At 39.5% G+C, this 23,984-nt stretch overlaps 1 protein-coding gene across 11 annotated transcripts in view; it reads right to left on the bottom strand.

Moving 5' to 3' along the window:
• sox6 (SRY-box transcription factor 6) overlaps nucleotides 1–23,984 on the bottom strand; it is a 166,644-nt gene that overhangs the window by 76,876 nt on the left and 65,784 nt on the right. For all 11 annotated transcript variants that reach the window (XM_016485751.1, XM_016485755.1, XM_016485756.1 and 8 more), the window contains one exon: nucleotides 3,547–3,633. In XM_016485751.1, the coding sequence (XP_016341237.1) occupies nucleotides 3,547–3,633 (87 nt within the window). The remainder of the gene's footprint in view (nucleotides 1–3,546; nucleotides 3,634–23,984) is intronic.

The raw sequence follows: 23,984 nt of genomic DNA, 5'->3' as shown, positions 1-23,984 counted from the left end.
AGCGTCTGCTAAATGACTAAAAGTAAAAGTAAAGTAAAAGTAACTGAATAACTGTAAATTGAATAAATGTGTAAACAGCATAAAAACGATGTGTTAACACTAACTTTAACAGCTCTAGTTTTAATGGGGTTTTTTATGATTTATTTTTGCCTTAATGTATAATGCTTCATGTTTCATACCATATTTTTTTAAATGGAACAGCAATGCATTAAAAAAATGTTCATGCTTATCCCTGAGTGTCACATCACATACTGTATCTACACTAGCATGGGTTCTCTGCCTTTATTGGAGCCATTAAGAATAAAGTTGATGTTAAATTGAATAATCATGTTTTCAAGTAAATCCAGCTGCTGGAACAATCGGCGCTCTGTACCCTCACAGTCCGCTCTCTGTCTGAGAGCGCCTAAGCCAGGTACGAGTCACATCGAAATCACACTCAGCCCTGCCGCTCTCTTAAAAAGCTTCTACTTATCTACGAGCCACAGGACTTTCTCTCCACAAGCATGTAGACAGTCAGAAATTGATTAGGCAAAGAGCGAGGGACCCCTTTTTCCACACAGCAGCTCAAGTCACCATTTTCATGCAGTCACACAATGCTAAGACATTTCAGACTTTCTGTCCTTTTCTGGGTTTCCGATACTTTGCAAGTACAGTTTGATTTCCAGACATTTTGTCACATTTTTTTTTTAAATAGTCAGGGACACCTGAACGTTCAAGGCGAAAGAAACAAAACGTCTCGGCGGCAGAAGCACAGACCTCTGATTCACTAATGAAATCTATTAAAATGACAAAGCCGAATTAAAATTCCACCAGAATATTCATTTAAAATATTTTTTGGAAGTTTCCATCGAATAATGAAACAAGGGTGCACGGGTGCTGATGTCTTTAATTATATGAAAAATTAAATCTAGCTGAAGTGAATCAAAGCTTCTAATACACATAAAAAAAATGAACGTCTTAATTGCACCAGCCGCACCTCTTTGCATTAAATTTGGTGATTAACACTCTCTGGCATATATCTGATGTGTTACTCTGTATTTGTTCATATATCTCTCCCTCTCTCTCTCTGACAATCGAGCAGGCACTGCTGTGGTTTGGACGTCCTCCAGACATCCTGCTTCTCCTGCTTTGTGGTTTTGTTTTGCAGATCTCATCTCTCTCTTCACCGTTCCTCCTGATTGACAGCTGTGCTCAGGTATGAAAACAAACACACCGCTCCAGTGGCGGCGGGTGGAAAGCGGTCCGTAGCTGACTCCCCCATATGCCCTGTACCTGCTACCGCTGCCCCTCAACCCTGAGCCGGTGTCAACATGGGGCTTAAAGAAAACACGCAGGATTCTGCAACACTTAAGAGCACTTAAAAACATTTCTGGCCTGCCTGATGGCCTGATACAATTTAATTTTACTAGTTAAACAAGGCTTTAAAACCATCTGAAACATGAGAAACGTCAACTGAACTAACTGAAGTTGTTAGACGCAAACCGATTTAAAACCAATCTGGTGTGATGACTTTGTTTACTTGTTTTGTGCAACGAAGTTGGGCAGGTCCGGACGTGTTGCGGCGTTTCAGAAAACAGGTCTAAGTGTTCTGAGTTTCAGCTTTTTTTCCACTCTCTCTCTCCACTATTGTTCTTCGTTCCCTGAAGCAATCTGTGACGTTTTTTAGATCCTAAACTCTGTTCCTTACCACAGCGTAGTGCCTCGACAGGTTCACAAGGTGAAAAATATGTAAAAGGCTTTAAAGAACAGCTGCGGAGATTTCAAAAGCAGCGAGAAACTTTATTTTATTCAGACGCACAGTTCAGCAGGGACAGCGATTCCTAGTCGATTTATTTATCGAACAAAGATCAAAGGCGGGTTTTTGTAGTGCGGCGACAATGGCACAAAGAACTGTGGGTAGAATGCACAATGCCATCGGTTCAAATATGAGAGCAAAAACAGCAAGGCCAAACAGGCAACAGCTTCCTTTTCATCCTCGTGCCATCTTTTATCCTGCGCTCTCTTCCATTAATTTCGAGCCGGAGGAACGTGTGGCCTTTGTATTGATTTTTTAACCTGACTATTAATGCACTCTCTGATTTATCATAACACTTTAGATCTTAATCATAAGTTGTGTGTGTTTTCTCTTTTCCAGCTTGGTGCCTTTGTTTGTGTATTAATTAAGCAGACCTTGTGTGTCTCCAACCCTGAGCTTCCTTTTTAATTGCCCGTATTTACATCAGGCCGACTTCAAACGCAGAGAGAGACATTTTGTAAGGGGGAGCACAAAGGAGGCCTTTGAAATGTCTACAGTCATATGAAATGGCAGGCTAATTAGAAACCTTAGGCTGCCGGTATGATATGAAAAGTAATTCTGTCTGTTTCTCTACAGTCGCCCGCAGCCTCGCTGGAAATCACGACGGAGGCCACTGGTGGGGTATTATCAACGCCTTCTACCTGTTTATACCTTTTAAATATGACCTCACCCAATGCCATTTATCCAACAGAAAAATACCCTGTAATTTAAAAAGATATCCTTTCAAAAGGCTAAATCTTTCCTCGCCATTTTCTTCGCTGCACTTTGATCTATGGTGCCACATAACGGGGGCAGGTACAATGAATCTAGTTTACTATGATGTGATTTACATTTGGGGGTTCATTAAGGTTATTGCCGATGAATGCACTTATTAGAATGTACGACTGTTTCTTTTCCCCCCTTCCCCAGCCCCCGCCCACCTCGACCCCTCCTCCACCCACACGCCGCAGAGAGTAAGTCTAATCCAATAATTAAAACCAAGGACAAACGTTATTCATAATTCTAAATAGCGCAGGGAAGGAAAAGGAAACCATTAAGCGAGGGAACAAAAAACAATAACACTTCTCTCCAATGTTATTGCCCTTGCAATCTAAATCCCGCTATTAACTGCCTCCTAAATGTCTTCTCTATTAAAAGCGCCCTGACATATTGATGCTATAACATCGGATATTCTGACTGCTATGACACCTGTACCTCATCCTACTGAAAAGGCTGTTATCAAAACACGTGGCGGTGCAACAAGAGTAAAGCTCTGAGGATATGTGTGTCGGCAGGAATGGACGACAATACCCAGCGTGCTAGAGAAAGGGAAGAGAACGAGAGTTAGGGATCGTGAGGGAGGAGTGCGTGGTTGGAGCCGGGCAGAACTAGCGCGTTATCAGAGAGCCGGTGCAGTGCTGTCTCCTGCTACATAAACACATCTCTGTAACAGCCAGTGCTAAGACCTGCTCGTGCAAAAAAATAAATAAAAACCCCGCATCCCATGAACACCTTCACTGGGTATAAACCGTGCATGGGCTGTACCTTCTTCCAATACAAAGACACATGCATTCTTCTCCTCTGTTCTCTGTTTGTACCAAGCCTACCTTTCCATTGAATTCTATGTCTAATTTCCATTCCAGGAGATAAATAACAAAATATAGCTGCCATAATGTGCATCACACTCATATAACAGTCATTCTGAGAAGAAAGAGTGACCAAAAAAAGGTTGTTTTCTGAAACATATTTGTAAGAGGCTTTAGGCTTCTTACCTTTAATTTCTCCTAACAGCTCGCCTGTGTTGAGTCGCTCCATCTTCTCTTTCCAGTCTTTAGAAAGGAGTTTCTCCATGCAGGATTCTGAAACAAAAGCAACTCAGAATGAAACTGAATGTATATACAAAGAGAAAAAAATATAAAGTACTATATAAAGTACTGCTTTATTTAAAAAAGCAACCTAAATTGCATATTAGCTATAAAAAGAGAATTACCACGGACACAGTTTGAGTGAAATCACTCCATAACGCAGACAACCGCAGTAAAGAGGCATTCATACGACAGTGTGCATTGAAATCCTCTGTATCTCTCAAATCCATAGCTTTGAGTATGACCCACAAACCTTGAGCAACAAAACAATTTGTGCTCATAGAGAAAAGAGGCCTCAAAGACAAAGAAAAAAGACAGAAAGAAACAGGGGGAAAACCTTCCCATTGAAAAGGTGTGCTGAGCAAACTGAAAGAAATAAATTCTGTCTGCTTCTCAGGAAAGTGAATGTTACACACTTGTCTTTCAACAGCCACAGCACACAATAAATGTCGTGTTCTAACGGCTGGACTGTGGTAATAAAGTGAAATTCTATAGAGATCACTAGCTGAGTGCATTACAGTAGAAAAGCGTGTCAGCTTAGTTCATTAAGCGTATTAGGGGTGATGTCTAAAGGTCATAAAAAATGTTTTAATTTCTAAAAGAATAAATGCATTGGGGTTTGTAACTGAATGAAACGCTCTAATGCAATATTTTCAAGTTAGGTCAACTACATTCAGTGAAAGTGTCATGGTGAATCTGTTTCTACCTAGGAGTGGGAAAAGATCTTCTTTATGAAAGGTACTAATTGTTTATTTTTTTATTTAGGATGGCAGGTATGGTGTTTCTTAATTTCTCAATCATGCACATACAGACAGAAACACAAAGACGAACACACATATAATATGTGGATAATGTGAGACGTGACCCTTGGTCTGTAGAAGGTCAACTGGAGAGGCTGAAAGAGTGATAAGAATGAGGCGCCGCACAAAGAAAGACATTAAAGAGGAAGGCAGACGGGGTGAGATGGGCCCATTTGACTGGCCCCGCGCAGCCGGCAATGATGAAAACAATTAACATTTGTCTGGCAGACAATGAATCAGGAGGAGGAATGGCTGGAATCCGCAGAGCCGCGGCCCCGAGGTCGTTGATAAAGAACACACTGCTCACCAGCAAGAGCTTGAAGCTCGCAGCCTGGGTAAGCCTGTTCCCATCACACAAACACACATACACACACATGGGACAGAGAAACACCCAATCAAATGCACTGGACAGAAAGAAGAGGAATCGGGTGAAGTGTCCAAAAGGCACAGTTTAATACATCAAGATCAGATCTCTACCTTCTCCAGGCCGTGACCTCTGAGCAGAGGGGCTGCGGGTCTCATGTTGCCATTCGATGACATCATGGAGAGGAAGGGTAGAGTTTGTTCCCTGTGTGAAAGGCTAAAGGGCACGGGGCTAAAGCAGACATTCTTGCACGCTGCTGGCAGCCCTCCGGCACCGTAAGCCGTAGTTAAACCGTTCGTGAACACAATGGATCATTTGTGAACACACTTTGCCAAACAAAAGGGCACAATTCATGAGAATGAGAATGACTTTGGCTACTCTGTTGTGCGTGTTTTGTGTCTGCTTGTATTGTAGTCATACAGTATCTTGAGGTACTCCAGGCCATAGAACATTCCCAGTGAGTGACATCATCACACTCATGAATGTGGTGTGATGAGATCTTCATCTCATGCCTTAAAAATTTATGTTGCAGCTATGCCTCTATTATCACGAGCACTGCTTTATCTTATTGACTAAAAAACTAATTCACATATGTATGGAAGCCCTTTTATGTAGCCATTTTAAAAAGTATTTACTATCACCATTTGATTAATTTGATGCATCCTTGCTGAATAAATTTAACCTCTTTTAAAAAAAAAAAAATCGTAAAAACCCCAGACTTTTAAAAGGTAGTGTACAGTATAAAGTTGTAATTGGAGGAAAAGGTTTCCATTACCAAAAATAAAATGTAAATAACAAAAAAAAAATAAAAAATAAGTAATAAACAAACTTCAATAAAATAATAAAAAATAAAACATCTAGGCACAGAAACAGTTTCTTCCCACAGGCCATTTCCCTATTGAACTGTTGACTCCCAAGACCCCCCTTAGTGCAATATTCCCACTGTTTAATGCAATATTCTGTAAATTCATATTATCCTTAACACTGTGAACATGTACATAATATTTAAATATATTTTTGAATATTTCTATTCTGGTCTTCATGCTTTTATATATTTTTATTCTTTCATTTTGTTATTGTGTGCCTTATTGTTGAGTTTATATGCGTACATTGAAGCTATATTACTGAGAAAAATTCCTTGTGTATGTAAGCACACTTGGCAATAAAGCTCTTCTGACCTGATCTAAATATGTGTACATTGGCGAAGAGAAAGTAAATGCACAAAAAAAAAGTGACCACTGTGGGCATGAAAATGTTTGACAGCTTGCAAAGAGAGAGAGTCTATGGCCAAGCATTCAAATAATGCATCTCATAATCTTGTACTGCATTTATATCTGATCAAATGCACATTATTATTCTTTAGCTTGGGTTAAACAAATCAATTTTGCTTGGTTGGAATAGCAGCTATGCTAATTATGTCTCTATTTGTTTCTCTGTTTTTGCCACGGGATGTAACTTGGATTTACACAAGCTTCAGTCTGGATCCAGAACACCTGAGAAGAGATGATGCCAACCCCTCAGAGGACCTCAGATGATGCCAACCCTCAAACAACATACAGAACTACCACATTTTGCTATAAGTTTGATTGCAACATATAATAATTGCTGTTAATAGTGTTCATCGTCTGTTTGATTATGTCTTTGATTTTTCCGTACATTTCTGCCATATGTACATTAACTGACAGTCACCACTGATAAGCTACCACTAAATATATTGTATGAACTTAATTTTCTGTAAAGTTGCTTTGCAAAGATTTGTATCATGAAAAGCGCTATACAAATAAACTTGAATTGAATTCAATTGAATGGTGACAGCCACTGCTTTAATACAGTGCAAGGTCACATCAAGGGGAAATCAAATTTTCTTTGATTCTCCATTTCCTCCATTTCAGAGGGAACGACAGGGCACCTCCGTCTGGGTCATTCTAACATTATTTCTACTTTGCTGACTTTCCCAATCCAGGACTCACAGTTTGTTTCCTTGACCTTGTGAGATTCTGCGACCCTGTGTTTTATGTGTGTGTGATTGAGGTCTCTTGAATAAAAGCGCTTCCTGTCACGACACTCTCCTCCCCTCAGATAATAACCACATACAACACACATACCAGCATATATATATGTATAACAAATAGCAGTACATTCTTTCCTCCAGGCTGAAAAAAGCTGGAAATGGAGAAACTTCCTTTTATGGCACAGGGCCGGGGTGGATCTGTCCTGGGGGGTTAAGAGGTTTTAGGGAAGACTTTTCCCATATACCTCCTCTGCGTCTTACACACACACACACACACACACACACACACACACACACACACACACACCAACACACAGAGCAGTGCACAGATGCTTCTCCAGCACTTGATCATTAAGGAATGCACCAACTGTTGGAGATAATGCGGTGCCAGCTCCAATTCTGCTCCACTCTGCCTCCCTTGAGAGTGGCCGCTCCCTCACTCCTACACACACACACACTACAGTTGGAATGTGCCGAAGCTGTCCTCCACACATTTTTACCTGAGAGAGGTAAAGAATATCCAGCATTTGCGGATGATGGACACAGAAAACTACCTGTCCGCTACGGTTTAAGACTATACGGCTCTTCCAGGGTTTTCATGCGAGGATACTTTAGGCAAACACGCAGTTAATGAGACAGACGTCTGGCTTTTTTCAAAGTACCCTTATAAAGCTAGAACATTTGAAAGGAATTTAGATTAATAATAAGAGGATATTTTTTGCACAGTTTCCCAAGTTGCATTCCATTTTCTCCGGAGAGAGCACTAATGCCAATGGAAACACTGCTTAACATCTGGATAATACTTAAATGTCATACTAACATATTACCGATGTAAAGAAACAAAAGTGGACCATTAATTTTGAAAAATCAAACAAAGCTCAGCCACATCCATTCATCTCTCAGCGCTGCTGCTACTTCAAATGAGAAACGCAGCACAGCCCATTGAACAACGTACATTTCCTTCCCACATTTGCATTCGGATTTCAAAATACAAAGAGTTCAGAGACAGTCTGACATTTATAGACTCTGAAAACTGAGGAGGAAGTGTAGAAAAGACTTGTACTTGTCTGGAAAGGCCTGTCAGAGGCCTAGAACGAGCAGATAAATAAAGCAAGCACTGACTTTATTGTCGTTATCCCACGAGGGCCCCAAAAATCTCCTCATGCCCTCTTCTCCTCCGCTCGGATAAAGCGTGGCGTGGCTCGAGGGAAACCAATTCAGCCCAGATGAGATTGGAATGAAAACAATAGCTCTTATCTGTATCCTTTTTGCATTTTCCCAAGGTTCCCCCATCTCAACAGACGGCTTAGCCCCTGCCACATTGGAGCCCTTGCCTGTCCCACTGATATGACATAGCCTTGGCACTGGGGAGAGGGCTTGGAGGACAACCCACTGATCTAAAACCTCCTGGGAACTAATTCTAAGAGACGAGAATAAAAGACAATGTGGAGAGAGAAACAGAGAGACTTGTGTCTCAGAGTGGGTGTTGACTTAGCGTCACCCATCCGCACACTTGGGAGACCATCCCTGTCAAAACACCAGGATTAGAAGGAAGCAGAAAAAATAGCATGTCACAATCCTTTTCTGGCCTGATAAAGCCAAAGTCCCTAGTCTATGAAAGTGGCATTATAGTTGTAAAGTCAGAGAGACTTACTGATCTCAGACATTAGAAGTGATGTAACCACCTTGACATACTAATGGTCGATCTACACCTGGCCCCTGTGTATTTAACCACTCATCTACAATCTGATCTCGACAACTCGGTTTGCTGCCAGAGATATCTTACTCTTCTTCACAAAGCAGCTCAATTACTGAAAATCTGACAAGATTACGCCGATGGTCTTAAACAGATGAAAAGGAAGAGCAGCAGTGCTCATAAATCTGAGGAAAGATTCAGGAATTGTGTTGAGTGTAAATAGTTTTTATCACCAGATGGAACACAGAGCCAAAACTGCATGTCTAACAGAAACCATAAGAGTGAAACACTAAACACAGGTAGCATTTGGCATATATACATACAATATTTTATCATTTAAATGTAATAATTTTTAATAAAAAATGCACACAATAAATACATTAATAATAAATACAATGAATAAATACATTAATATGTTACTTTAGAAAAAATTTGGGGTCAGTAAGACTTTTTTTATTTAATAAATTATTTATATTCAGCAATGGTTCTTAAAATTGATCAAAAGTGGCAGTAAAGACCTTTACATTGTAACAAAGAAAAAAATATTTTTAAATAAATGCTGCTATTTTGATTCTATTCAAATAACCCTTAAAAAAATAAAGCATTAGGGTTTCCACAAAAATATTAAACAGCACAACTGTTTGCAACAATAATAATAAATTAAACAAATGTGTATTCAGCACCAAGTCACTTAACATGATTTCTGCAGGATCATGTGATATCGAAGACTTGAAATTCAGTTTTGCCATCGCAACAGTGAATTACATTATAATATATATATAAAAACCAGCCATTTTAAATTGTAATAATATTTCACATTATTAAAATTTTTCTGTAATTTTTATCAAATAAATGCAGCCTTGGTGAGCAGACTTATTTCAAAAACATTTCAAAAATCAACCCCAAACATTTGAATAGTAGTGTATAATATATAATACTGTATTATTTAAATGATATGATTTTAAAATAAAATACATTAATATATGCTGCTCACACCAACATTTTACTTTGCAATGTTTTACAATTATATAAAGTAATAAATGCTGAAATACTGTACACAGATGAAAAAAAAAAAGATTTCATGTTGAGTACAAAAAGTGGCCTAAAGATCACACTAATTGTTCTAGTCTAACTCCCTCAAACATTCAAGCGAAATGAATGTAATGTAGTTATGTAGAAACCTACTTCAGTTACTGTCATTAATGACCTCCACAGCTGTGTATGTGGGATGGAGCTGTGTCATGCCCCTAAAGCTGCAGTTGTGCTGAGCAGAGAGGGTGTACCCCCATCCCGACAAGTCCTGCCCTGTGGCAGACAGCCAGAACATCTGCCAGCACCCCCAGGTCTCACACCGCCACTGTAATCCCCACCACAGGAAGCTGCTCTTCCCCAATCAATCCTTACACTTGAGAAACGAGAGAGAGAGAGAGCGAGAGCGAGACTCTCTCCTGAAACACTCCACATCACAGTACACACATCATTACAACTGTCCTCAGTGAACTGCCCTATTGTCCCTGTGCAGTCTATTGTCAATTGTCCACCAAGTACTGCATCCTTAATCTGACTTTCAGTGAAGTGTAGCTACAGTACATTATGCTTCTTCCTCTCAACAAACCTCAAAAATCATCACTCTTATGCTCTCAGAGGAAGAAGGAGGTAAACCTCCCCCTTTGGTCAAGCACACGAGCGGCCCGCTCCTCAGGGAAAACTGGCAATTACCAAATCGATGATCAACTGACAATGACGATATAAATTTCCCAGGCTTTCTTCCGGACTCACCCTCTAATGATGGAGAAAGCCGAGGAACCGCTCCCAGTCCGAATGGAAAGAGAGAAAGAGAAGGAAAGAGGAAGAAGGCCCAAGCGAGGAAGAGGTATTATGGTTCCACTTGAAGCCACCCAGGTTGAAGGGCGCTCTCACTGCAAGTGTCGCAGTTAGGTTAATAATTATCCTCCAAGCACTCTCATTTCTAATAATGTTATGAGAGAAAAGGCTTGAGCGAAAAAGAGAAGTAGTCAAGCAGTCAAGGTCAAGAGAAGATTGAGTTTTGTGCAATTTAGAGGGGAAAACAAGTTATTCAAAGCATTCTCCTTGGCTGCTGCTGTAAAAACACTGTCCCCCCCTCTAAAATCACGTCTCAAGGCTTCTCTTGCACTGGATTTGTTTCTTACAATAGAGATGCTGCAGTCAAAAGAAAACCAAAAACGCTCTCTTTCTCTTCCTATTTCTCTCCATCTCCTTAGAAAAACAAACTGGAGTCACAAGCTATGCACACACACACACACACACACGCGCGCGCGAACGCAAGCGTGCACAGAACACAGAGGGAAAATCTTCTGAATGTCTTAATCACAGAGCCACTAAAACAAGACTCCATCATCACACAAAATAAGAGTATAATAATTACAAGAGGCAGACAGGAAAGTGAAACGGCATAAGAAAACATGTTTTGTCGTTAGTTCCAGAGACAACAGCTGTTAGCTGGGGCGGCGGCAGCGAATGCTCCTGAAGTCTCCATAATCACGGCGTTATTGAAGTGAGGACAAAAAGGGCACTAATTGCAAGGGAGCAATCTAAACGTAATAGGTTACACACCCAGGCGACGGCGCACAATGCTAACAGCTAAAAAGAAGAGTCGGGTTGAAAAAACACATAAAATTCACGACAGAGAGAAAACACGCACGCACACGTGTACAACACTGTATAACAGTAGCGTTTCCCTCATTTTCTGCCAATTACCTTCTTTCCCTGTCAACAGTTTTAATAACCTCGATCATTTCCACAAGCCCCTTTTTTCTTTTTTGCATGTTTTTTTGCTTCGGTTAAATAATTTCGGTTCTTTAATATGCAAATGCACCCATTGGCATGCATGGGTGAAGAGGCTTCAGCTCCTTGAGATGTGTCAGTATATTGTCGAGCACCTGCACCTCGGGGAAGGCTTGATTTAATTGACACCTAATACTATTCATTATTCCACTTAGTGAGCATCTCTGCTAGTCACCTGTAGGCTGCTCGAACACCGCGCTGCCATTTCCTCCTGTCGACAGCTGCTGTAAATAGACTGACTAATCTTAGAAAGTCTTTTATTTCCTTTTAGTATTATTAGTTATTTATTGCTTCTACTACTAATAATAACATTAAAAACAACAACAGCAATAATACCAACACTACTAATACTGATAATATTTATGATAAATATTGCAATTTTAAAATGATATAATTGCATAATATTACATCATATTTTACTCCACTATTCTTCAAAAACATTTTTGGTGTTTTGGAGGCTGGATTGCAATTACGAAGAAACTGACTGTGCTATAAAAAGACATATGTTAGAAATAGCACATGGCTGTAGTGTCATTGTCTTTATTTGGCAGACCTGAGGTGCTAATCTCAGCGCTGACCCCATCGTCCCGGCAATCGCACGATTCCTGACCTATCTAAACAGGACACGTGTCTATCAAGCACATATGAATTAACCACTCCCAAGAGGCTTCACCTCTTGAGCAGGGCAGCACACGACCTCTTCTTCAATCCATTTTACTGCAGGACTCGGCACTAATCAGGGTTGAATTATTAAAGTGAGCAGCCACCGATGATCAATTCACGCTGGCCAGGCCTTCCACGACAGGGTACTACTTCAGCACTAATGACACAAGAGAAATTCCATCGGACAATGAAAGACATACAGGGAAATAAATCATGCTGATTAGTAACGTGAATGGGAGAGATAAAGTTGAAATATGTGAAATAGAAGAAATAAAGGGTTCAAGTTCAATCAAAGCTGTGGATAGAAAAGTATTTTCGTGGCATGTTTGCGCTGGGAAGACACTCTGCCCTCAGAAGGAGAGGGATTCTGGGCACCAAATACAAGAAGAAAACTGAATAATAAATGTCGGTGAAGACAGCAAGACACTAGCAGAGGGTCAGCATCTTCTGAAGGCAAGCCGTCCAAATGAAGACTTGGGCAGGCGATTAAAACACACCCCTGGAGCCTCCCTTCCCCAACACGAGGAGGAGAACGAGACAAAATTAAAGCCAAGATGCGTTTGGGGGGGGGCGGGGGATCCAATCAGAACTTAGTGTGGAGAGATCAGGAGCCAAGATAAGCCCATACTCCGAGCCCCCAAAACTGCAATCTCCTCTTAAACTGGAGAGTGGCAGCTGGCAGAACAGCTGGTGAATAGGATTAATGTCAGAAGAATGAAATAAAACTCAACATATGTCCGAGCCTGAGGTGTTGGGACTGTGCGTGATTGTGCCCCGATGGATGCCATGTGTGCAGCTGGAAGGAGCTGCGGCGGAGCTCGGCTGCACTGCCTTTCCCACAAGGTCACTTTTAAGAAAACTAGGACCATTTAATGCTTGGATAGCAAAATGAACTTTCTCTCCCCTGTCCTCTTTAGCCTCCTCTCAGGCTGAGCGAGCCCTCAGAGGCGGCCCACCCCGACTGCTCCGCTTCTGCCTGCTGTTGCTGCTCATTACGGCTTACTCACAACAAGAAACATCTTCAGAAAACACAGATGGGAAAAACTTAATTCAGTCAAAGAACTTCACAAATGTCCTTTTTGAATCAAAACCCATCCCTCCAAAAACAAAGATTATCCTCCTTATGAAAAACAACCCACACAAATGTAGATAAAAAATTCTCTTTATTAATTTGAGAGGGTCTACTAAAAAATAATAATAATAACTGTTGGTAACTACTGCTATTTTTTATGGCCTGAAAAATGAAAAAAAATTTCTCAGGACTGTCTCTCATTTAGGACATACCCTTTAGACAAAATATAAACTCTCATATTTAATAACGTAGTATGTCGCCTTTTTGTGTCCCATCTTGTCCCTTGTCTATCGTGTAAATCTTTGTTTTATGTTTATTTTATTAATATTTGTATACCAAAATAAATTCCTCATCCATTTCTACAACATTATGATGCTTCTCAAGTGTTGGGATTTTGTGCACCAAACTATAATTAATGTTTCTTTCTTTTCTTTTCTTTTTTAGAAAAAATAAATAAATTAAAAATAAAAATACACAAAGGCTGCATCTTATGAAATCATCTTGAAATACTGCTGACAGGCTTGAGGTACAAAATAAGAACAGATATGCAGATTTAATCTTAATTTATAAATTCCATTTCATGTCGGTAATCATTAGAGCCCACACACTGTAATAAATTATAATAATTTCACACAAGAATTAAATTACCGGGTACCTTGCAGAGGAGCCATTTTTATGCTGGCTACCCTGCAATCTAACTGTCAGATATAAACCCTTCTGCTAATCAATGCTTCAAAACATTCACTTTTATTCGTCTACGTTGAATTAATAAAAACGTGTGAATAATGTCGCTTACTGTGATCATTTCAGCTCAGAGTGATTTAGTAAATTAATGGGTGCTAGGGACAAAAAGAAACTGATAGGATCCACATGAATAGATAAAAATTTGCTGCAAAGCCAACTGTCTTGAGTCGTCACTGAAACTTTATTTCAACTTAAATGCCGGAGCAACTTGGACGTGCTTGAGGGGTTCTCCCCACAATATACGGCGAGTTAAAACGTGGCATCAAAAAGATGATGTGCTGGTAAAATTCAAATAGAAGGCATAAAAACATTACGGCTCGTTTTATATGCACGCTTTGGGTAAAGTAATTGACAGAGTGTTTCATTTCTTGAAGTCTTAATGTTTAAGAAAAATATTAAAATAGCTTTCAAATTGATGATCTTACTAGGTATGTGCTAAAACGAACTAGTGTTTTACAGCCACGAGCGAACTGTTTTACAGTAATAAACAGTGCTGCATGAGTGCATGAGGGCATTAAAAAGTGCAAGTTAAAAGGAGGCTTCTTCGTTCTTTGTAAAACTCACTTGACTAATTAAGGAAGCATATTTTCTGCCGCTGCCACTGACATTCTCCGCTTTTATGAGGCAACAATTAAAAATGTTTATGGTCCCGTGCACCGCACTCTGTTTACCAGCATGTCAGAGTTCAGCGCTCGCGCACACGGGCCCAAAAGGTCACTATTTTTAGCCGCCGACCTCCATTCTCTCGCACACACGCTATCGTGTAACTGCACACTCTCACTACTTCACAGATCACCAGTGACTGGCGGGTTCAGACCACACAGCTGCACACGGCAATACAATCTGCCTGTGGAGTACCATTGAACAATACAGACACGATCTATCTACTTCAGGGCTTGTGAGTAAATTTTTAAGTGGATGAAATGTAGTTTCTTTGTCTGTTGACATCAGAGCAAATATACAACACGGAGCAGTTAAAAGTAACCACACTTCAAAAGGTTAAGAATTTAAAGCCTTCTACAACTAACACACTCAATGTACCATTGTTTCCTGCATGGTTCTGCAACAATGGCCACCGTATTTTCTTTCAAATCGACCCGTTTCTTTTTCTCTCTGCTGTGGGGTCATATCCACCGCAACATGCTGTGAGAGCATGGAAAACACTGCCGTTTCACATGGAGCTAAGCTCATTTCTTCATCACCTCTCAAGAATGGGAAAAATAAAGTGTATGAGAGACAGAGAGACAAAAAATATATATGGGGGTAAATATATGCCATGCAACGCCAGACCCAGACCACTGAGGAGAAGCCATCCTTAGGCAGGGCACTCTGGGAAATTAAAGGAGTGAGAAAAGTGTGCCTCGCTACCCAAATCACAAATTGCAGTAGATGGAATTAAAAAAAAACAAAAAAAAAAAGCTTTTTCCCACCCCGCTAAAACCATTAATTAGAATTAAAACTCATAACTTCAAGCTATCATTGGAACTTCATGACATGTAATGGATGACAGGGTCCTAAAACGTATTAACCACTCGACCTACACAGACTTAAAATTATATGGGGGCCACTCCCAATGAGAGATGGCGTTCAGCGAATAATTACAATGATCTGAGCCGCAGCGTTCGCCAAGCAATAAAACATGTTTCTATCTGTTTTTTCTGACATCCCATCTCATCCCATGGCACCTTACTGAACAAAGAGAGAGCAAGAGAGAGAAAGACACAAGGAGACAGATGAGTCGTAAACGTTTTGTCGTGTCCAACATATCGGGTGGATGTGTACTGTTCATCTTTAAATTCATTTAAATTAAAAAAATTAATATATCAAATGTTGTTCCAACTCTGTATGAATTTCTACTTCTACTGAACACAGAAGATGATATTTTTTGTTCATAAAATGAATGTCAAATGTCCAAAACAACACTGGACCTAGGGCTGCACGATTATGGCAAAAATCATAATTGTCGATTATTCCCTTGAAATTGTAATTGCAATTATTCATTACGATTATCACAATTTACATTGAATGATGTTTATACCATTGTTTGATGCAACTGCATGCCGTATTTTTATATGAAAATAAACAAGCTGAAAACACTCTAACTGAAAAACCTTTAGTGCTTTTCTATAGTATTAAGCCTTCAAATGTCAAATATACATCGGATTGGTTTCTTCTTTAAATTATAAAAAAAGTTAAAATATGAATGGTATTATAATGTTATACTAAAACTAAAACAATGGAAAACCCCTTAAGATAACATGTAGAAAGAAAAACACATATCTCAAGCGTGCAGAATAACATAAGTGGACTTTGAACGATTAATTGCCGCTTTGAACGATTATGTAATTGTGGCATCCATAATTGTAACTGCGATTAGAAATTCGATTAATTGTGCAGCCCTAACTGGACCGCACTAATGCTTATGATGTGGACAGGAAAAGCAGATAAAATGAAGTCATACGGGTGAATAAATGATAGAATTAGAATTTTTTTGGGTGAACTATCTCTTTAATCTGTGTGTACAGGAGGGCTTGTGTTAGCTGTTGTGTCTGTGAATTTCAGGAAGGGTGGTGGTATTAGCAACCAGATGGAGCTGACGTAGCTGGGTCTTATAAAACAAGTCTTGCTATGTGGCCTGAAATCATTAGCTGGGCACACCGGCCCGTCTGTGGCTACGGTGTGAGTTACATTGACACTATTTTGATCCTAGTCAGATGACACCGGCTCTTTTGTTAAGTTATGTGCAGTCAATGCCTGGGAACTGAGCACGAGGCGGGTGGTGGTGATCTCACACTCATATAGCGCAAATGCACACACGCTTTACAGGTTAAGTCCAGCTCATCTCGTTCTGACCGCTTTTAATCTACATAAAGGGCCCTGCGCTTTCCACCAGCAGCATTCAGCTGTGCAGTGACAGATTTAAGGCTAATTAATGGGGTGGTCCTCTTTTCTCAGGCATCAGCATTTTGTTTTTCTCACTGTGCTAATCCAAATACCAAGAGGGGAACATAAAGATGCTTGCTCATTAAAACCACTCCATTCCAGTACTGCTTTACACATATACCACTATTCCAACACCGCTGTTAAACAAGAGCAGGACTCAACGCTGTCCTTGTCAACACTGCTGCTTGGGACAACACTCCAGAGCTTTCATCCTACCCTATTACAGTGGCCCCAAAATGTATTTTGTACATTTTAGCCACATCCAAACATGTATGAATGTCACTTCATTAAAAAAGAAAATAAAGGTAAATAGCAAGATTTATTTATTTATTTATTTATATTCTTAGAAAATTGTTATAGTAAATAAAAGTAATACAACACCATAAATATTGTGTTCAAAACTGAGATATAACATTTGTTTGCAGATGCCATTTGGATATATATTTATTTAAGTGTGCATGTGCAAAAGTGTCTAGATATTCTTTCAGACCATGGCATATTTAGGGATTATAATAAATAAAAAATAATCCTTATATAAATATATCACAATATGCAAAGAATGAGTATTTTGAATGTTGTCTAAATCTGAAATAAATCTTTAAAAAATAAACAAAATACAAAATAATCCCTTTAATCCCTTTACATATTGTAATATATTTACTTCGGGATTATATATTATTTACTATAATCCCTAACATCAATGCTGTGTTATTATATATACAAACAATATGCAAATTAAAAAATAATTTTGAATATTCTTTGTCCATTTTAAATTTAAATTTTAATTGTGACAACACACACAATAACTTAAAATTTTATAATGTGTTGTATTTACAATAATATAATATTTCTTTAAAAAAATTTTTTTTATGAAGTATAAGCTATATTCAATTCAATTAAATTCAAGTTTATTTGTATAGCGCTTTTCATGATACAAAAATCGTTGCAAAGCAGCTTTACAGGAAATTAAGTTTCTACAATATATTTAGTAGTAGCTTGTCAGTGGTGACTATGTCAAATTGATGTACATATGGCAGAAATGTATGGTAGAATTCAGTTAATGACGTAATCAAACAGACGATGAACACTATTAACAGCAATGATTATATGTTGCAATAAAACTTGTAGCAACATTATATGAAGTGCAGTGTAAGAAAGTCTCATTCACGGCTGAGGAGACGTACCTATGGTGTGAGAGGGGGGACAAATGGAGCTCTGTTCAGGAGGCCCGGCTGTGATTTGTCTCCCTGAAACACCCGTTTCCTCCTATCAGGAGAGACCCAGCTCAATGACAGAGACCGGCACAATGGAAGCATTGTGCTTGGTCCCACACAAGAGGGACAGAGTCAACAGCTGAGCTCGAGAGAGAAGATGGCTCCTGGAATGCTCCGCAGCAGTTGCTACTGTTGACTAATGGGAATCTGAGAAGAGGGAAGGTGATACGGACACAGAGAATGGCACAGTGAGGCAGAAGCAGCTGCTTGTTTTGTCATCTGAAAGAGGAGCACTCTATTTGGAGCATGGACAGAGTTTTGGAGGTCCACACTAGGCAGTCAGGAGGGGAACGATTTGTCCCTCCTGTCACACGCTCCTCTGGGAAGCGTGTTTGTGTTATGGATGTTTGATATGAAGCCTACAGGCTGCGGAGGGTTTTGATAGGGACTGAACAGAGCTGCCAGAGTTTGTTTCTATCAGTCTATCTTCTTTTTTTTTTGTTGGTGCTGAAGGCTTGTCAGTAGCACAGCTTTCTCTCTGAGGGGAAAGACAGGAGGAGTCGGAGCTATCATTTTTGTCAAAGTCCAGAGAGTGGCAGAATGCCTGCAACATAAAAAAAAATCTATTTAACGTCTGCCTCGCAGGGTGACAAGAGATTTGACTGGCAAGGAACGGAGAGCAGGGAGACGAGCTTTTAATCATGTGTCCTAACAAGCCATTCCAGCTCATGTCTGCTCAACCCCAGCGGATTTACATTACCTATTCAAACAAAAGTGATGGGCCAGATCTTGCTCTTTACTGAGCTACCAACTCACCCGCACACTAGCTTACCTGCCATCTCTTGAGATCCACATCACTCTGAAGAGTAACTAACATATTTTGACATGTGTACGAGAATACTTGGATTAATCAAACCCATACACTTTCATTCAGCCAAGCGGCTCAGTTGAAGGTAGACAGAAGCATGCAAGAGGTGAGAAAACTTCCAACGATTGATGTTTGGCCCAGTGTACTCTGCCCGAGGGACTGGTGGACTGACATAACAGAGCGATGGAACGTTGTGTTTGAAGCACGCTTCCAGATCTCAGGTTTGGTCAGAACACTAGCCAATAAATTAAAAAGGTCGACCTCATTGAGTTTGCACCAAGCTTAGGTCCAGTGCCACATATCATTACAACAAAGATGGTTATTAATTAGATGGAAAAGAAATCAAAAGTAGATGACAGGGCAGCCAGAGAGCAAAGTTAGCCCCTCTGCTATTTCAACAAGAACACTTTCAAGAGGGTCATAAAAATGCAACCAAAATGGCATGCGGTAAAACAGCTTTCTGCACTCAATTCTCCCGCTGCCCAAACCCATCAATCTCCTGATCTCGATGGGGAAAAGACACATGTAGCCTGGAGATATTGGGCTGGATGTTAAAGAAAAGAGAAAAAGGACATATTTCAGTTAGAAATGTATAAATATAGGGGACGGAGGTGGGTTCCTAAAAAATGCCTTCGCTAACATACTTCAACAGAAGAATGAGTGCCTCAAAAGAGATTTTGAGGACAGATAGCCACCATAGAGCAGATCAGGAAGGTAACACACACACACACACAGCTGTTATTCAAACGCACACCGGTGCTCACCTGCTGCTGAAATGGCTAAGGTCCGCAGGGCAGGAGGGCTCTGGAAATATCCCCCTGCCCCAGAGATCAGGCTTTACGTGGGATGGAGGCAATGAAGAATCTGCCCCCCCTGCTAAACTCATTAACTCTGACTCAATACACAAAGCTCCAGGTGTATAGAGTTGTTCGCTAACCTCGCCTCTCCTCTGCCCCCTCAGAGGTCTCAGGGTTACCACCCCAGAGAAAGCCCTCATCCACACCAAATTAGCAACTGTTCCTGTTGTCACCCGGGTCACTCCTGCCGGTGTAATTCACTCGTTCTCAGAAAGTGCCTTTTCTACACCTGTTGGCTCTGACATATTTCTAAACGTGTCTAACAACTTTGCCCTTTCACTTTTACATGGAAAAATAGGTGCAAGGGTGCATGGGGTTGAACAACTGTGCAGCGACGCTGACACTCAGAAAGGGCAAGTTTCAATGCTTTTATAAGGGAATTTGTATTTTAACTATTCTATGAGGACTATGGAAACATTATATAGCAAATTATCCTGGCAAAAAAGCTGGTATTTTATAAACAAAGTAAAATGCATAATTTAAAACTGATAGTTTCCGTGTGTGGTCTGCAGCAGTGCACACTGACTAGACATCACGAATGGCATGCTGCATGGATGGTCTATTTTTCAGCCATCAAAATGAACCCCTGCCACCAAACTGCCTGAAAAATGTAATGCTGGCATTCAGACGAACAGGGCTCTAAGCGTGGATTAGCAGCTAACAAGCTATTACCAGCAACCATGGCCAATCCTGCCAATACAAGACTGCTGACTAAGTTGGCAGAGCCATTGGCTCACTGGTGCTCAAACTAGAGCAGTAGGCAGCGTGCCTTCTTGACTAGGTGCGGATGCTTCTTTATAGATCTTTCCATCTGCTGCAAAGTGATGTGGGAATGTTGAAGTACAAAGAAAATTTGGGATGCACCAATATTAAAATTCTGTTCACTAAAGATAGGCCAATAATTATTTTTCTGTTATTGCTGATTGAAAAAATAAAATAAAATAAAATAAAATAAAATAAAATCATGCTTCATCAACCCCAAATAACTCTTGAGTAAGTCGGTGAGAGAGAATGGGCCGTGTCTAAGCATGCTGCTCAATGTACAAATCAGATATTTGGAGCGTTAAACTGCAAACAAATCAATTCTAGGTTGAATAAGAGTGTGTGCGGTTCATCCAAATAGAGGTCAAAGAACCACCGCACTAAAAAAAAGGAGTGTTCCTAAAAGTGCCGGAAGGTTACCACATAACTGCAACAAGTAAGGATGCATACATCAAATTTCATTACTTAAGTACATTTCATAAAAAGGACCTTAATTACTTGTGAATCCCAGACAAGGTCACCTTGAATCATTATAATGGACACAAATTTTTCCTCTTGTCCTGTTTATTTTACTTTCTTTTTATTTAGATTTTTCCTCTATAATTAAACTATCAACAAGCACCAGAGAGCTCTCTATAAATAATGTTTTACAATACCAGTTACAGAAAAATCCTCGGTGGATGAGGTGGTTTGTGTAGCGCTTTTACAGCGAAGGTGACTATTCAGCTTAATGCAGTCCTCTAGGCAGGATATTTTCATTCATTAGTGTGGTCACAAGCACTTAAGGCACTTTAAGGATTGTTAGTGAGAGAAGAGATGGAGATGGCAGTCCAGTTTCACTGACTTGCGGTACAGTTCTAATAGGTCTGATTGAATTTGAGAGCGGTTGACTCTTAAGGCCCCGGTGCACATTCAATTAAGCGCATGTAAAGACGGGTATGAAATACAGTGTGCTCCTATATGAATGCATCCTTTCCAAGTATGTCCCAATATATGGCTACTTGACTGAAATCAAAAGACACTGTTTTACGAACAAAGCATTATGCTTCACTGCAGTACGTGCTGCCTACACAATAACATTTTCAAAGCTTATGATCCAAAGAGATCACGAGAGCCAAGGTTTGTTGAAAGGATGGAAGGAGATGGTTACATTTATGCTTGGCAATGGCAGTGATTTAAAAGTATGTTCAAACAAAGAACAGAAGCAGCAATAGATTCATCTTCTGCTACTGCAAGTTTGTAAATTACGACCTGCAGATTTGAGATTGTTAGTGTTACAGCAAATTTGAGGAGATTATTATTACTAGTTATTGATATACTGTATATTTCATCATTTCTTGCTGTTTCGTTGTGGGGTTAAAACCTACCACACTTTCCTACTATGTAGTATAAAAACGTCATTATAACAGATGAGCAATATGTACAAATGCGCAATATTTTAAAACAGTACGTGAACAACATTTGAATGACCTGCTACTATCCATCAAATGCAGTACACGATGTCAGATGCACTTCTAATTTGACCTTAAGCCAGTTAGCCAAGCAAGCTAATGAAAGGTTACAGTTGTTCCCTTAATAAGAGACTAAGATGAGTGATATTTATAGCTCATCCATTCTTTGCTTCTCATAACATAACAACATGCTTTGTCGTTAAGACAACACATGGCTCTCGCAATTGCTTTCGAAATCACGCAAGGGGTTAATCCTGCCATTTGAGGTACTGCGGGCTTGAAGATTCCCCTTACAGCTGCACCAAACTGAGACGTCCTCAAGGACGCAGAACCGCTCCATTCCAGCATCTCGGCACTAACGTATTGAACTCTGCATGCCTCTCGTCTCTCTCGAGCTCAATTAACTAATTTCTGTGCAACGGGGGAGATTGTGGCGTGAGGCGTGGAAGCATGAGGTCGGCTCTGTCTCCATTATTAAGGGCAGATTAACACAGCTGTACACTAGAAGTGAAGCACCCTCTCCTGCCTGCACTAAACATACGGGCCTTCAGGATTACGAGCTGCACTTGACCATTTAAATTACTGCAGCAACCGGCCATACCAGCTGGGGCTCATTAGTATAGCACCCTAGTACACAGAGGTCTGAGAGCACGTCTCAAAAAATACCTTACTAGAAACAACAGGAGGAACCTATGAGGGCACAAGCCCTTCACACTATCTCTGGTCACCATTAAGCTGGAGAGGTGAGAAAAAAGGAGGAAAAAATCACATCAAAAGATGATTTTTTTTTTTCAGTTAAATGTTATACAGCAAGTCACTTTAAGTGGTATTTCCAAAATTGCATTTTGTTTAATACGGTACCTTAATTGACAGACAGGCAAATTATAGGTGGAAATATTTTTAGAGAAAAAAATCTTAAATCAGTTCACAGAAATGTAGATTGCTGTTAAATTATTTCATCACACCGCCCAACAAAATGAAGCTCCTTTATGATAATGGATGGCCTGTCATGATTTTCTATATCAATTATGAATATGAAAATATTCATGACTGACAGCCTCTCACTCAGATTTATTTAATTTGTCCTATTTTCTTATTCAAAATATTTCTCTAACCCCTGGCGATAATGAAACCGACCATAGACAAATACGATTAAATTAATATGAAGACCTTCACAGAACGGGAGAGGGAAAAAAACTGTGAAGAAAAAATACTTTTAACTGAATTATGGCCTAATTTATTCTTCTGATTAAGTGTTCGGGCTAAGAGCTCCCCAGATGCTTAAATGAGACTAGTATCTCCCCAAGGAGCAATACTGTCTAAGTGTGTGTGTGTGCGCGCGTGTGTGTGTGTGTGTGTGTGTGTGTAATATTTGATTGTATAGGTTTCTGCTTTACACTAATTACGAGGAGAGGAACCGTTTCAGCAACTCTTTCCAGTATTTGCTTTTCGGTCGTTCTCCCAGAGGACTTGCTCCACTGCGGCATGATCTGCATCAAACTATTCATTCAAATTATTTAAAAATAAATACAACAAAATAAGAAATTTTTAGGGCTGCCACTAATGACTATTTTTATTTCGATTAATCTATCGATTAATTTCCCACACAAAAAATCAACAATTTTACTTAAGAATATTTTATTAAACTATATTTCATTAAACCAAATGAAATCCAAAAGTAAAAAAGTAAAGTGTAACATAGAGTGCAAGAAGCAAGCGTCCATCTCATAGTCCAAATCACTGAAATCAAAGTTCAGTATTATAGTATAAGAATGACAACATGTGTTCTAGTCTACTACTAATAAAATTATAATCAAAAAACACTTTTTAAAGGAGTATTTACCAGAAATATTATTTACCAGAATTTATTTAGGAGAAAAATGTAAATGTGCAGTATTTCTGAAAATAAAAATACTTTTTTTTTGTAATAAATAAAATCAATTAATTGGAGACGCTTTTGATTATTAAAATTTTATGGAACCATTAAAATGGAATCCAGAGAATAATGGAAAACAGAATTTGGTAAAGATAAAACTGTAAAACTCAATTAATTAGACAGGCTTTTTGATTAATA

Source organism: Sinocyclocheilus anshuiensis, unplaced genomic scaffold, assembly GCF_001515605.1.
Source record: "Sinocyclocheilus anshuiensis isolate Anshui unplaced genomic scaffold, SAMN03320099.WGS_v1.1 scaffold529, whole genome shotgun sequence".
NCBI lineage: Eukaryota > Metazoa > Chordata > Actinopteri > Cypriniformes > Cyprinidae > Sinocyclocheilus > Sinocyclocheilus anshuiensis.
Note: the sequence above shows the minus strand (reverse complement) of the source record. Positions and strands in the feature narration are given on the sequence as shown.